We start from the raw sequence: 15,923 nt of genomic DNA, 5'->3' as shown, positions 1-15,923 counted from the left end.
TCATTATGGAACCTGAAACCAATTATATTAAAATTAGAGTCACAAATATATGCATAATTGCAGTATACAGCATTATGCTTTTAGTTGTTAACAGTAAATCAACATTATGATGACATCAAGGAAGCATATAACTAAAAAATTAAAAATAACAAAAAATTAATGATGGATGTATTATATTAAAGGTTGTAAAACACATCAAAAAATCCAAGTTTGTGTTTCCGAAGGAAATATGTTACCAATCATATTGAATTGAATATGTGGTTTGAATATATGGTTTGAATATATGGTTTGAATATATGGAATTGAATATATGGTTTGAAGATAAATTCTACTAGGAAAGTGTAGTTTTAGGTGTCATGGGGGAACCAGGTATGTCAAATCCCATGTAATGGATGGTCAGGTGTCTATGGGTTCTCTTCCTCCCATTTCATGTTCGGTGAAAAGTATCTCATTTCACTAATTCTCAGATTCATCACCTATGGTATAAAAATAATCAGCCACAGCTTCTAGTTCAGTGCACCCTTGCTCACCTTTGCTTGAGACTCACTTTGGTCTATAAGAAAACATCCCTTCATCTTTATCTAACAGGTCATTGTTCCAAGTCTCATTTTTATACTTGACATACATTTATCTACAGGGAAATCTTGGGTTGTACTGAGAACTAAATGGGACAATATTCCAATGTTCTTAGCATAATATCAGATACAGATTAGTAAAATTAGAATAAACATTAAAATAATAGCTAACATTTATTAAACCCTTCATGGGTGCCAGACAATGACGTAGGAATTTTAACAGTATTAATTTATTTGATCCTTACAACAAAGGAGGTAAAGTTATTAACCTCATTTTATGGAGAAAGAAACAGATGCAGAGAGAAGTACCTTGTCCAAGGTCACAGGGTTATAGCAGGGGCTAAATTTCAAACCAGGGAATTTAACTCTGGGGCTTGTGCTCTTATGCATTACACCTAAGCTCTTAATAAATATTAGTTATAAACTGATAGTTACCAGAAGAGAGGTAGGTGGGAGGATGGGTAAAATAGGAATTAAAAATTAAAAAAATATATATATATCTTTTCCATTATATATTACTTTGGGAATATAAAAAAAACCCACACAACTTTAAAATGTAAACAAAGTGTCTAATCATATTCTCTAAAACTTGATAAAAAATGAAAAATAAATAAATACATGTTGGTTATTGTTCTTATTTTAAAGAGACAGAAAAGGGAGAAAAAGAGGATAGAGAAGAGAAAATTAGAGAACGAATTATACTTAGTTTTCTCATGGTAGGAAATATTCTGGGATTTTGCATGTGCTGTATAATCTAATCTTCATAACAACCCTAAAAGGTAAGTATGGTTATCTGCACAATGCTGACGAGAAGTCTGAGTTTTAGAAACCTTATAGGACAACTAAAGTGAACTAGAACAATACACAACGTTCCATTCCATCTAAACTTAAGCAATATAGTTATCTCAGCTTCTCAAATCCACACAGCCAACTAAAAAAATATACTTATTTGGGGGCACCCAAATTGGGTGGCTCAGTCTTGTTAAGCATTTGACTCTTGATTTTGGCTCAGATCATAATCTCAATGTTCCTGAGATAGAGACAGGGTTGGACTATATGCTGTCAGTGGGGAGCCTACTTGGGGTTCTTTTTCTCCTCACTCTCTGCTCCTCCCCCAGCCCTCACTTTCTCTTTCTCTCTCTCAAAATAAATAAATAAACAATAAAAAAATAGATAGGGGCACCTGGGTGGCTCAGTCGGTTAGGCACCCAACTTTGGCTCAGGTCATGATCTCACATGCCTGGGTTCAAGCCCCGGGTAGGACTCTGTGGACAGTGAGAGCTTGGAGCCTGCTTCAAATTCTGTGTCTCACTCTCTCTGTGCCCCTCCCCTGCTTGCATTCGCTCTCTCAAAAATAAACACTAATACTTATTTGACTATTTTCTAAGTGTGTAAGTGTGTATTGCATTTTACTTTAAAAAATGGCTGGGGGCACCTGGATGGCTCAGTTGGTTAAGCATCTGACTTCCGCTCAGGTCATGATCTCGCAGTCTGTGAGTGCAAGCCCCGCATTGGGCTCTGTGCTGACAGCTCAGAGCCTGGAGCCTGCTTCGGATTCTGTGTCTCTCTCTCTCTCTGACCCTCCCCCATTCATGCTCTGTCTCTCTCTGTCTCAAAAATAAATAAACGTTAAAAAAAAATTTTTTTTTAATGTCAGTACGTCTGAGAAAAATACTGCCCTGCTGAATAACCATGCACAATGATTCTCAAGCAAATTTAGATTGGGATACTTGGCTGGGGAAGTGAGCACCTAGGCTGATGGAGCCATAGCACTTCATTCCACACAGACAAAATGTCTGGAAATATTCCTACCATTAAGCGAGGAAATAATGCAACAAACTTCCCTCCACCACTGGCATTATCTTCTGATTCAATTGCCTATGTGAGAATTAAAAATGATTCAACTTGCTTTTCTCCTTGGGTGGAAGGGAAGTTAAAGCAAGGCTAGTCCTAAAACATTTTATTGAGACCATCCATAGTCTGAGGCCAAGTTTTCAGGAGTTGGATGGCATGTTTGATGCATTATCTACATGAACGTATTTTTTTTCCCCTTAAACAAAGACCTCCTGCCCCAACATGTATTCTTATCTGGAATAAGATGTCAACTGTCTTCTACATAACCTCAAGGTTGGAATGTTGCACCCACTTACAAAGCACTTCCAAAGGGTCATCAGAAAGTCTTTGAACTCAGTGGTTCAACTCATGACCCAAATATAGCCTGATGATCTTAACATCCACCCTTATTATCTATCCACTTATTACTATTGCAAGTTCACTAAGGGCCAGGCACTGGGTAGACCCTGGTAAATTAATCAATAAGGTTTGGTAGCCCTAGATATAACAGAAGGAGTAAACAGTAGAAGGGGTATTGGTAGTCTTGTGACAGGAAGAGAAATGATTGCTAATGGCTTAATAGTGCAGGGGGCCTGAGAAACAGAACGTGCTCCATATTGCAATACAATATGTATGCTCATGAAAATGTCAACATCTCATCAACAGTGACTTAAATTATTCTATGCCTTTTTAAAAAGTGCCTTTTTAATAAGGAAGGAGTTTTATCCTGAAGATACTGAATGAAAAAAAATGGTGTGGAGGGGTAAGTTCTCGGAGGCATCATCTCCATTAATGAGATTTTTTGGTTATGTAAATTAATTCATTTTTTAAAAACTGCTAAATACAAGAGATTACAAAATTCTGTCTACAAAGCAGTGTGAAAATATTTAAAAATAATGTATACACAATGTCTACCTTGTAAGATTGTCCTATAGATAAATTTATATAAAGTATGAAAATGACATTTGAAGGTATGACATGTTCGATAAAGATGAAGGGATGTTTTCTTATACATCAAAGTGAGTCTTAAAAATTTTTTTTTTAATGTTTACTAATTTTTGAGAAAGAGAGAGAGACAGAGCATGAGCTGGGGAAGGGCAGAGAGAGAGGGTGACACAGAATTCAAAGCAGGCTCCAGGCTCTCAAACCCATGGATAGCATGATCATGACGTGATCAGAAGTCAAATGCTCAACCGACTGATCTACCCAGACACCCCAATTAAAAGGAGTCTTAAGCAGAGGCAAGCAAGGGTAAACTGAACTAGAAACAGAGGCTGGTTTTCCTTGGTAGCCACTGATTAACTGTGTAAATAACAATGAGTAATTAATTTACTCCAATTTTAAATTTCATTTTTTAAGTGTTTATTTATTCAGAGAGAGAGTGTGCAAGACAGCATGACTGGGGGAGGGGAAGAGAGAGAGGGGGAGAGAATCCCAAGAAGGCTCCATGCTGACAGCACAGAGTCCAATGCAGGGCTTGATCTCATGGACCATGAGATCATGACTTAAGCCAAAATCAAGAGTTGGACGCTTAACCAACTGAGCCACCAAGGCACCCCACCAATCTTCAATTCAATTTTTAAAATGATATAGGCCAAGAATCTTTTTTTTTTTTTTAATTTTTTTTTTTCAACGTTTATTTATTTTTGGGACAGAGAGAGACAGAGCATGAACGGGGGAGGGGCAGAGAGAGAGGGAGACACAGAATCGGAAGCAGGCTTCAGGCTCTGAGCCATCAGCCCAGAGCCTGACGCGGGGCTCGAACTCCCGGACCGCGAGATCGTGACCTGGCTGAAGTCGGACGCTTAACCGACTGCGCCACCCAGGCGCCCCAAGCCAAGAATCTTTTAAGGTCTATCTCAGCCATAAAATTATAGGATTAAAAATGAAGAAATATTTTCACTTGCATACTATAGTACAGTAAGCATGATCAAAAGACTTTTATTTCCCTCACTGATTATGAAAATTCTTGGGGAGAAAGAAGTTACTCAGTAACATTCAGAAGATGTAATTGTCATGCTTCACCTTACATCATTCAAGAAAAGTATTTCACTCTAAACAATTAAAAAATGGTTTTTGAATAAAGGCAACATCTTAAAAAAAAGATAGAAAAAAAAGTCTAAAAACTAGGAAGATCAAGAAGCTGGATTCCAGAAAATTATTAGAATATAAAGAGTTTTGATTTACAAAAATGCATCACCCCCCAAACAATTTTATGCATATATTTTCTTTGTTGTGTCACTAAAGAAGCAATTAATAAAAGAATTCCTTTATTCATACATATAAAGTGTCCTACACTTTGCAAATAGAAGGATGGAAAGACAGACTCAGTTCTCTTAGAATGTAGATTCTATCGTAACAATTAAATGAGAAAAAATATACAAAATCATTCTATTTTGTATTAAGTCCTTACTAATGAAACAGAGGCTGCTGTTATGTAGAAGTGGCGGGCTGCTGGGGCGCCTGGGTGGCGCAGTCGGTTAAGCGTCTGACTTCAGCCAGGTCACGATCTCGCGGTCCGTGAGTTCGAGCCCCGCGCTGGGCTGATGGCTCAGAGCCTGGAGCCTGTTTCCGATTCTGTGTCTCCCTCTCTCTCTGCCCCTCCCCCGTTCATGCTCTGTCTCTCTCTGTCCCAAAAATAAATAAATGTTGAAAAAAAAAATTAAAAAAAAAAAAAGAAGTGGCGGGCTGGAAGGAGGAAAGCAGCAGAGAAGAATAGAAATGATGTGCATTACTTCTTAGATTAGACAGGATGATGTGAAAACTTTCTCTTAGGAGGTCATACCTAAACTGAGAATTAAGGATCATGAGACGTGAGCATGTGAAGGATCATAAGAAAAGCATATCAGACAGGGGCAATGAAAGTATCAAGGCTTTGGAGTGCCTGGGTTGCTCAGTCGGTTAAGTGGACGGACTCTTGGTTTTGGCTCAGGTCATGATCCTGAGGCTGTGGGATTGAGCCCTGTGTCAGGCTCTGCTGTAAGCCTGGAGACTGCTTGGGATGTCTCTCCCTGTCTGCCCCTCTCACCCTCTCTCTCTCTCTGTTTCTTTCTCAAATAAATAAAAAGTGGGAAAAAAAAAAGTATCAAGGCTCGGGTGCAAAAGATAGTTTCTCATTTTCAAGAAATTAAAATGAGACCATGGTAATGAATTTGAGATTTATTCTAAGTGCAGTAGAAGGCATAAAACAGCAAAGTGGAATGATCTCATTTGCATGTTTAAAAGATTACTTTGCCTGTTTTATGATAAACGGTTAAAGAAGATCTAGAGAAGATGCACAGAGACCAGGTAGGAGGGGGCGCTGAAGAAATAATACATCTTGATTTCACCAAGGCATGTGGCAAAGATTCTCACCGCTTTAAGAACACATAGGAAAAACTGGGGTTCAATTATAGTATGTTTGGGAAAATGTGTAGCTAATTGAACAAGAGTATGCAAAGAATATTGATTTAAAAGTTCAATCTCATCTTAGTGGAAATTCTGTATTGGCATGCTGTCCTGTCCTGGTCAACATGTTATATCAATTATTTGAACGTACACATGCTTATCAAATTTTCTGCTGACATTAAAGTAGGAGGACAATCAATATGTCAGATTAAAAAAAAGATTTAAAACAATTTCAACTGTAAGGGAACAAAGGGTCACCACTCAGAAGGTGAATTTAATAGGGGTAAATATAATATTCTGAGTTTAGGTTAATAAAATAACATGGTTGGGTAGCTGGAGATTAATAGGCATTCATAAAAAATCAATTCTCAGATTTTACATGACTGTATGTTCATGTAAGGTTAAGATGTGAGACTGGGGCTTTAAGAAAAGATGAATATCAATGTCAGCTGAATTCATTGAAAAAGAAGTTCACATTGTGGGATACTACTGCTCCCACTGTCCTCTGCAAAGGTCAAGGCACATGTGTAGAATTAGATACATTTCTATATGGTCATAAATTGATAAATTAACAAAAATGGATGTGATATGAAGAAGATGGTTGTAGATTAAGTGCCTGGAGAAGACAACAATTAGGAAAGAAGGGACATGATTGTATTTTCACATATTTGAAGCCTAACCAGGATCACACAGTAAGCATGGGGAGTGAGAGTGATGGAAATTTAGACATTTAGTTAAAATTTTATGAAAGAGATGCTGCGTTTGTTTTTATACTTCTGAATAACTAGAGCAGTCTACCATGGATCAGGATGCTTTGTGTTGAATAGGTGAGCTCTCTAGTTTTAGAATTTTTAAGGCTCAGTCACAGATTTTGATGGTGGCAGGATACCTACATTATATATTAAGTGGGATAAGTAAGGTGGACTCCAAACCCTCGTCCTCAGGCCAACTCAGCCACCCACAAAATGAGTGATAGAGCTTTCTCCTAGGCTAAATGAGTCTAATTAAATGACCACTCTCAAATATGATATTCTGTTTTTTAGATAGTTCTGGTAATAGAAATGCCTGTACTTTTACAAAAGGATAGCCTTAAGAGTTGGTGATTTGTTTTTTAAATGCCATAAATTAGAAAATCAAGAGTTGGCAGTTCTATGTCAACCTCTAATTTTTGTTGTTACTATTGCTATCTTAAAAATTTTCTTATATTATAGAATCCAAAAATCAAAGAAGTACAAGTTTAATTGAGTGTAGAGATCTCCCTACTCTTAGAATCAATGAGTCTGTGTTTATTTTTTTTAAATAAATCCAACAGAATTCACTTGCTATTCCTAAAAAATAAGTATAGACTTGCATTAGACCAGGAGAAATAAACATTTTGGTTCTGTAGCATTCAATCAGACATATAATCCTTCTATTATTCTGTACACCTAAGGATATTTGGAAGATATCAGGAGATATTCACCAACAAAATAATCTTGGAATCCTATATATACCTAATACTCAGAAAATTCATTTCTCAACTAGCAAAAATGCCACGTGACGGCAATAATAGATTAAGCACTGAATATTAGATATATTTGATGTTGAGTTCCCAGAGAGGATTTTGTTAATGAGAATATTCTACAGTGTTACTGCCAACAGACTTTGTAATTATGAAACCTTTGACATTAATGCACTGCTGTATGAGTTGGGATTTTATACTGGAAATATATAATCATATGCAAATACATAACCCTTAAAAATGTAACTGCACATCAATCCTCAAAGGCATCTATACTCAAATGTGTACTCACTGCTCTTCCCTGTGGATTTTATTTTCAACTTACTATTTCTAAATTCCACTTTCTTTCACATGCTCATGAACTTTTATTAGATGACGGTCTTACGAGATGGCAATTTGTTTTTTAAGTGTTCTAAGCTGGAAATATAAAAGGTATAGTATAAAAGTTAACACTTTGCCTCTGCTTACTGTTGTTGTTACAGTTGTTTTAAAAATTTTCCTAATCTATAAAATAAGAAAAAAAAGGAGAATTATAGGATTAATAGACTAGCAAAATTTGTTGCAACTCTAAACTTTATGGTTAAACATTTCTCAAAATGACTATTACTGGCAGTTCAATTGCTTGCTTATACACACTCTATAATGTGTATGTATCTATGTGTGTTATTTTGTTGTGTATGTAAATTTATACGTATATAAATTTGTGTGTGTGAATTTATATATGTACAGAGAACCCTCTAACAAACTATCATATAATCAGTCTTAATCCTTATAAAAGCAGAATACATCTTTCCACTTAGATTTACAATTTATCCTATAAACAAGGTATTTCCCAAATATGAAGAAAAGGTAAAGATCATACAACAAATTAAAATCTATTTGGTTTTTAAAAGAAACTGTTTTAAAGGCTTAATGGTATAAAAATTCAGAGTAACATTTGCACACAATGTAATTGCTACTTACAAGCAAACTGAAGCTTTGCTTCTCTGCTAACAATTGTTCCAAATGAGTTTGTTGCTATGCACTGGTACGTTCCAGCATCTTGGGTTTTATTGGGGTTATTGATCAACAAGCTGCCTTCAACAACACTGTAGCGGAAATCCACACCAATGTCAACATCTGTTCCATTTAATTTCCACCTATAGCATAAAAATGCCAGTAGATAAAGCCTTGTAATATTAATCAATATTTCTGAATCATTTAAAACATATAAAAACTATATAAATAGCATGAAATACCATCTGTGACTTTTTTTAACCATGGTAGAAAAAAAAAAAGTTAGAAATGCTCTACCCAGCAATGGTGACAACTTAAGTGCTATGGAAAGAGCATGCCTTTTATAGTAAGCAATGATATTAAAATTTTAACACTTGCTTTTGTGGCTACTTGATTCTACACACACTTTATTTTAAAATCCCCATAGCATCTTGTACAACTTTCTTCAAGTAGGGCTCCTCGGAAAAAGTCCTTTTTCTAGTTTGTAGTTATTCTTTAAATGGGTCTCTACAAATGACAGAATATACCACTTACAGGTAGATTGCTGAGTATTTGATGAAATTGCTGCAGAGATGCTTTGATTTGGTCCTTAATATGACTGAAATGGCTGACTGCAAAGCAGAGGAACTCTATTGATCTAGAGCTGTCTTAGGGGCCAAACTAGTCTTGATCATGGATCACTTTGAAGATCTTCTTAGTCAATGGCACTCAAATACCAATCAACAATCCCAGTAAACTGCAGATCAGGTCATTAGGTAACAGAGGCAAAGATAGCTGTGTTGTTTTTCCGTTTATTTACTTCAATCATCTATTGTATCTGATGATATTGTTTGGCCCTATAAATAAATTTTCCTGGGACGTGCACATTTAAACAGCCAAGCTTTACTAACAAGATCTACTTCCTTTCCTTCTTCTTTTTTTTTTTTTTTTTTTTTTTTTTTTTTTTTTTTTTTTGTCCACAGCCAGTAACATTCCAAAGAGAGCTTATTTTAACCAAATTGCCTTCCTTTGAATACTTTGGAACTTTTGAGCTAATACAATTCACTGACTATGTATCTTATTTTTCTTTTCCCCCTCCCTCCCAAATTCTACAAAAATACCAGGTAATGAAAATATGCCATGGTTGAAGCTTCTAAAATATCAAGAGTCCCACAGAAGCATTCCCATGGGGAGACCAAAAAATAAGAAAACACTGCAGCACAAAGGAAATTGATAAAAAACCATAACAAGATTAAAGAATGAGAGACTTTCATTTTTATTTCCTTCAATCAGTAAAAAACAAACAAAAAGCCATTTAAAATGTGTATGTATACCTACATACTCACTGTGTATCTTCTCACAATATTCTGGAGTACTATGGCTGGTGTGTACAATGAATGTAAAAGGATTTATATGAAACCATACAATCCAGTTTGTTTCACGATTTTGGATATTTGGTGTCAAAAAAAGCAGAAGTTTAAAGATGATCCTTTTCTCTGTGTCAAGAGCTCTTTCACACTTCAAGGTCAATTCTATTTTGTTCTATTTTTATTTTTTTTTAAGTTCACTTATTTATTTTGGAGGGAGGGAGAGAGAGAGAGAGAGCAGGAGGGGCAAAAAGGGAGAGAGAGTCCTAAGCAGGCTCCGCACTGTCAGCATAGAGCCTGCGATGTGGGGCTCGAACCCATGAACCCTGAGATCAAGGGTAAGCAAGAATAAGATGCTTAACTGACTGAGCCACCCAGATACCCCAGGGTCAATTTTAAATCACCTTTTCCATTGAAGTCTTTTTCAATATTCATAGTCAAAATTAATTAAAGTTTTCCACAGTCTCCTATAGGATTCTCTCTGCTTCATCAGTTAGGAATTTGCCTTCACCAGAGATAATTTGCCTACATCACTTTTGTATTGTCCCCTTAGCAACCTAGACCTTGACACTCTCCTCAATAAATGCCTGTGGAACTTGACTAAATATTGTACTTCTTTATGATATATTTTAGCTTTCAGCATACACAATTTATGAGCATTGTAGCCCATCACAGCATGGTGGTGTACGTTTGTTCACATCCATGTCTTTGAATTGTAAAATTTAGAAACATGAGGGGCAGAAAAGGTAGGTCAGAATCACAAAATTGGACATAGCTCTTTATGTGTTTGTTTATAAGAAGATGGGTATTAGAAAAAGACATTGTTTTTAAGCTTGACAGTAATTCTTTCTGTGTTCTGACACAGACATGAAAGTAATAAGCAATAAAAAGAGAACAGCTGCGTTATATTTTAGCAGGTCTATCTGCACATGAATCTCTAGAAATGACTGCCTGCCCCAGACAGTTTTTTTTTTTTTTTTGAGTCAGCTGATCACGTCTTGGCTATAACTCTCACTTCAAATGATAGTTGAGCAATTTAATATGACAAATCTAAGAACTCAAAGAGGAAATTGCAATATAATGTGAGCTGCAAGCAGAATGTGGAATTTAGAAATGGACCATGTGAGCCTTTTTAGAAAAGTGGTTGTAGGAATAATGAGAACACCTCTGTAGGTTTGTCTACACTAGTCATCTCAACCTAAATGCTCTGCAGAAAGTCCTTTAATCTACTTTATTGCCTGCTTTTACATACAAATAGCAAAGGAAAAGGGATTATTTAGAAAATAAAGTGCTTGCTGGGAAATGCAGTTGAGACTAGATTACAAAGCACTCTACCCAGTTTTATTGCAATGCAGTCAATGTTCATTCCCACTGAATGTGGATTGCTTTGAATTCCTTATCCTATTCCATACTAGAACACTCTTCAAAAATCAGTTTATTTTCAATGTTTGAAGAATCTTTATGTACTGGTGATAAAGAAAATGCTCATATGGAGCAAAGGGAGATTTTCTCTAGGGTCAGGATAAATTAGTAAGTCACGTAAACTGATTTCTGAATCATTTCGGAACCACAACTTAACTCTCTCCAGAGTCCGGCTGTGCCCACTGACATTCTGGAAGGTACAATTTTCCCAACTTTTCTGGGAAGCTATCTATGGAATTTGTTGTAGTAAACCCCTCTTGCTTTGTTCATGGTTTCAACTTGGCATGGAAGAAGGGGCAAGACCTTTCTGACTTGGATTTTTTTGTCTACAAACTAAATCAAATACAAACCTCACAGCAAAAGTACTCCAACCAAGTACTTGAACGTCCCTTCTGTCTGGAAAGGGAAGCTGAGTGCAGTAAGTAATGTCAGAAGTCCTTAAGAAACTTTAATACAAGGAAAGTTGGCACAAGTCAAAACTTCTTAAATTTTTCTGGGTCTGGGTCAATCCTTTCAAAATCGAGGGGCAGGAAACAATGAAAAGAGAAGGCTCAGTTGAGGGAATAATACAAAGAAGAGAGGTCAGTTGTGGTGTTTGAGGAAAAACCTAATGCTGAAGATCCCCACGGAGAATTCACCTTGAATTTCTCCTATTTGTTCTTCCCCCTCAAAGTCAGCCAGAGCACTGAAAAAGTTTAGCCAGACTGATGTTTGAAAATACCCGATGACTCCATTTTTTCTCTTGCTCTTTCCTTCAACAAGAGGGAGTTTTTAGCTCCCAGGTAGCAACTGGCTATTATGTTACAGAGAAACTGCCAAAGGTATAAAGGAAAAAACCCAGTCCACTGCAACCAATTGCTGGTACATTTGATTAAAAGTTTCCTTCTCTGCTTTTTCTGGCAATCTTTAAAAACATAATAGGTTTCTGTTCCACCGCTTGTTTTAAATAACAAAGCAGGCCCCTATATCTTGAAACACAATGTTACAAAAACAATGTTAATTAAAGGTCACAGTTTGGAGGAAAAACAAAGCAACAACTTGCCAAATTCTGCGGCAAAATTTGTTTTCATTTAAGGCTAACATCTGAACTTACAATTGGCTATGTACTAAAGCATGGGTCCATTTAACTCATCATTTATGTATGTAGAAACCTTTCCTTCTTGCATTTATTGTTTACTATATAACACATCTTAAAAAATCTGATTAAACCTTGAATTCAACATATTATAGGGAGAATAAGTACATATTCTGGTTTGCCCAAGGATAGTGCTGGTTTTATACCTGCTGTCCTAGAATAATTATTAACAGTGGTGTTCACTCTCAAAATTATCCTGGTTTTGAATGATAAATTACATGTCCATAAGAGAGGTCTTTTTTTGGTTTTAATTTCAGTAATGCACTTCCTATGGCAAAATATCCACACAGCAAAATAATATTTACCCTCTAGATACAGTTAAATGTCTCCTTTTCTGTGAAACTTTCACTAAAACCTTCCACCTTCCATCCTGAAGTAGACTTTCTTCCCTCCAGGATGCCCTGGAACTTGGACATCCTTTATAGCACTGACAGCACAGTATTTGCAGCATAGCAGTCCTACTATGAGGCAGTCCTCCAAAAAGCATACTACTTGAACATGCAGTCTATTAATCTTTGAATATCTTAAACCTAGGATGGCATTTGGTAAATCGCCGTTGCTTAATAGAGTGGTTGAAATACCTTTCCTGGACCACATATTTTTCAGACTCCTAGTCCATACCCTAATTCAAAGGACAGCTGCTATGGTGGACTCCTGAGTAGAAGTTCTGCAATTACTCACCAGTTAATTGCTGAACCAGTTTCATGTACCTAAAATTCATAGTCTGAAAACCACTGGGTGGTTTGCTGCATGATGATATATTTGATGAATGAATGAATGGGCACACAAATTAAATTCTAAAATAATTTCCACTATGCTAATACTGCCATCCTTTACCTTGTATAAGATGTCCTTTGCCCTGTGCCACTTTGCAAGCTCAGCATCACAGTTCAAATCCCACTTCTCTGGATCCTTAATGACTCTAATCTCTTCCTGTCCTAACTATGTTATATATTACTTTTGTTTTTACACACTATTATATTTTGGTTATTAAAGTTATTGTCATTAAACGTGAATAGAGGTAAAATCCTATTTATAAGATATATAGAGTTACTGTTTCTATATGGCCCGGCAAACACTTATTCACCCAACATTTACCTTTTTTTTTTTTTTTTTTATTTCTGTGTATTTCATTCTTTCTCTTTGAAGTCTCAGACTCCTACCTGCTTCTGCTTCAGAATGACATATATACCACATTTGCCTGTCTGGAATTTCATATGTGTGTGGATTCCTCATACACATGTGACTATATTTGATTATCTTATGTTAATCTGCCTCGTGTAAATTTAAGTTTTAGTGCAGCTAGAAGAACCTTGGACAGAAGAAAATTTCATCTGCCCCAATTATAAAACACCATGAGGCAATAAAGATCTGTGTGTAAGAAAAGTAGTATTATTACTTTTAAAGTCTCCTGTTTCCATTTAGATTCTAGTCATTTCCCTCTGAATGGTTAATTATAACTTCTAATTTTGGCTTTATCATTCCCTTGATTTTCTTTATGATTTTATTAAGTATGTTGGTATCCTTAAACAAGTGCTCTAGCTGACCTGCTTTTGAACTTTATGAATATGGAATTATACTCTATTCTTCTGTGACTTGCTTTGTTTGTTCAAAATTACATTCCTGTGATCCATCACTCTGCAGCCATCATTTATCATTTTCACTACTGCTTGGGGATACCTTGTATGAACATACTAGGTTTAATCTATCTGTACGATGTTGAATTTAATCTTCTAAATTTCTGTTAATCTGGTAGACTTGGAAGAGTGTGTCATTTTAGTTTTAATTTGTCTATTTCTGCTCACTAATGGCACAGATAATCTTTCTACATATTTAATGGATATTTGATATTCCTTTTCTTAGAAGTACATAATCAAGTCTTTTGGTAATGTTTCTACTAGGCTACTTGGTTTTTTTAATTTTTTAATTTTTTTTTTTTTTTTTACTTTTTGAGTTGTGTGGATTTAAAATATATTTTTAGATATTACTTCTTTGCCAATGACATGTATTAAAAATATCTTCTCCCAGTTGGAAGCTTGAAATTTTACTCATCTCAGTATTTCTGTTGAACAGAAGTTCTTAATGTTAATGAGGTTAAATATTTTCTTTTAAGATTTGTGCTTTTCCTGTCATATTTGAGAAATACTTCCTTGCCTCCAAAGTCACAGATATGAATGCCTATCTTCTTTTAAAAGTCCATGTCCCATGCAGGTCTTCCATTCACCTGAAATTTGTGTATGCAGTTAGGTTGGGGTCAAATTTTATTTTTTTTTAGCCATGTAGATACATCCATTGTGCAGTTTATCTTTTTAAAACTTATTTCTATTGTTGCTATGGATTTTAATTTTTCTTTTTTTTAACTCCACAAGACAGTGCTTTTTAAAATTATTTTTTATTGTTTAGTGTAACTGCAATTGATTTGATGTAGAAAGACGAATCTTCACCACTTGCTTTACCTATCTTTAGTTCTTATATCTCTGGTACTCTGGTATCATTTTCATTTTGGTTTAATTCTATCTTTTAGAATTTTCTTTAGCGAGTGTGTCTGCTAGAGTCAAACTTTAGTTTCTGAATGCCTGAACACATATTTGCTTTGTTGTCTTTTTAACAAAGTATTTCTGCTACACAAAAATTTGACAGTTAATTTCTTTCAGCATATTGTCTTCCATCTTGGTTTTTTGTTGCTATTGAGAAGTCTGGTCTGCCATTGACTTGAAGGTTATCTATATTATCAACTTAACTATTTTTATGATCATCTTTGATTTGGGTGTTTGGCTGTTTCACTATAATAATTCTAGATGAGGCGTTATTTTCATTTGAACTCCTTGAAATTCATTTGTCTTCCTAAATCTATAGCTTGGGATATTTTTTTAAGATTTTATTTTTAAGTAATCTCCACACCCAACATGGGGCTAGAACTCACAACCCCAACATCAACAGTCACATGCTCCACCGACTGAGCCAGCCAGGCTCACTCCAAGCCCTGAAAGCTTGGAATTTTTAATTAACTTTGGAAAATTCTTAACCTTCTCTTAAAATATTGCTTCTGCCTCATTCTCCCTTGCTTTTCTTTATGGAACTGTGATTAAACTATGTAAATATTTCCCATTAATCCCTTTTGCTCTTTCACTACACTTTCTCTCCCCCACCTCCCTCATTTCTTCTCTCTCTCTCTCTCTCTCTCTCTCTGCCTCTCTCCCTTTGCATCTTTTTACTCCTTTCTGCTGCCTTTGGATGATTTCTTCAGATAGATCATGCAATTTACTAATTCTCCTTTCAGCTGTGTCTCATCTTCTATTAAAACCACTTAGCAGGGGCGCCTGGGTGACTAAGTCAGTTAAGCATCAGACTTCAGCTCAGGTCATGATCTCACACTCATGAGTTCGAGCCCCACACCGGGCTCTGCACTGACAGCTCAGAGCCTGGAGTCTGCTTCAGATTCTGTGTCTTCCTCTCTCTGCCCCTCCCCAACTTGTTCGCTCACTATCTCTCTCTCAAAATAAATAAACAAAATAAAAAAATTTAAAAACAACAATAACAACAACAACAACAACAGAACACTTAGCAGCAGGGTTGCCTGAGTGGTTTAGTTGGTTGAGAGGCCAACCCTTGATTTCAGCTCAGGTCATGATCTCACTTTTCCTGGATTTGAGCCCTTTGTGGAGCCTGCCTGGAATTCTGTCTCCCTCTCTCTCTGTTCCTATCCTGCTCTCCTGTTCCGTCTCTCT

The 15,923-nt window shown here is 36.0% G+C and overlaps 1 protein-coding gene across 1 annotated transcript in view; it reads right to left on the bottom strand.

Annotated features, from left to right (window-relative positions):
• The window catches only part of CNTN4 (contactin 4), a 460,587-nt gene that overhangs the window by 290,547 nt on the left and 154,117 nt on the right, over positions 1-15,923 (bottom strand). The window contains exon 3 of the mRNA XM_032592345.1: positions 8,260-8,435. Within this exon, the coding sequence (XP_032448236.1) occupies positions 8,260-8,435 (176 nt within the window). The remainder of the gene's footprint in view (positions 1-8,259; positions 8,436-15,923) is intronic.

The sequence above is a fragment of the Lynx canadensis genome, chromosome A2 (genome assembly GCF_007474595.2).
Source record: "Lynx canadensis isolate LIC74 chromosome A2, mLynCan4.pri.v2, whole genome shotgun sequence".
Lineage (NCBI taxonomy): Eukaryota > Metazoa > Chordata > Mammalia > Carnivora > Felidae > Lynx > Lynx canadensis.
The sequence above is the reverse complement of the archived record's forward strand: the minus strand, read 5'-3'. Positions and strand labels throughout refer to the sequence as shown.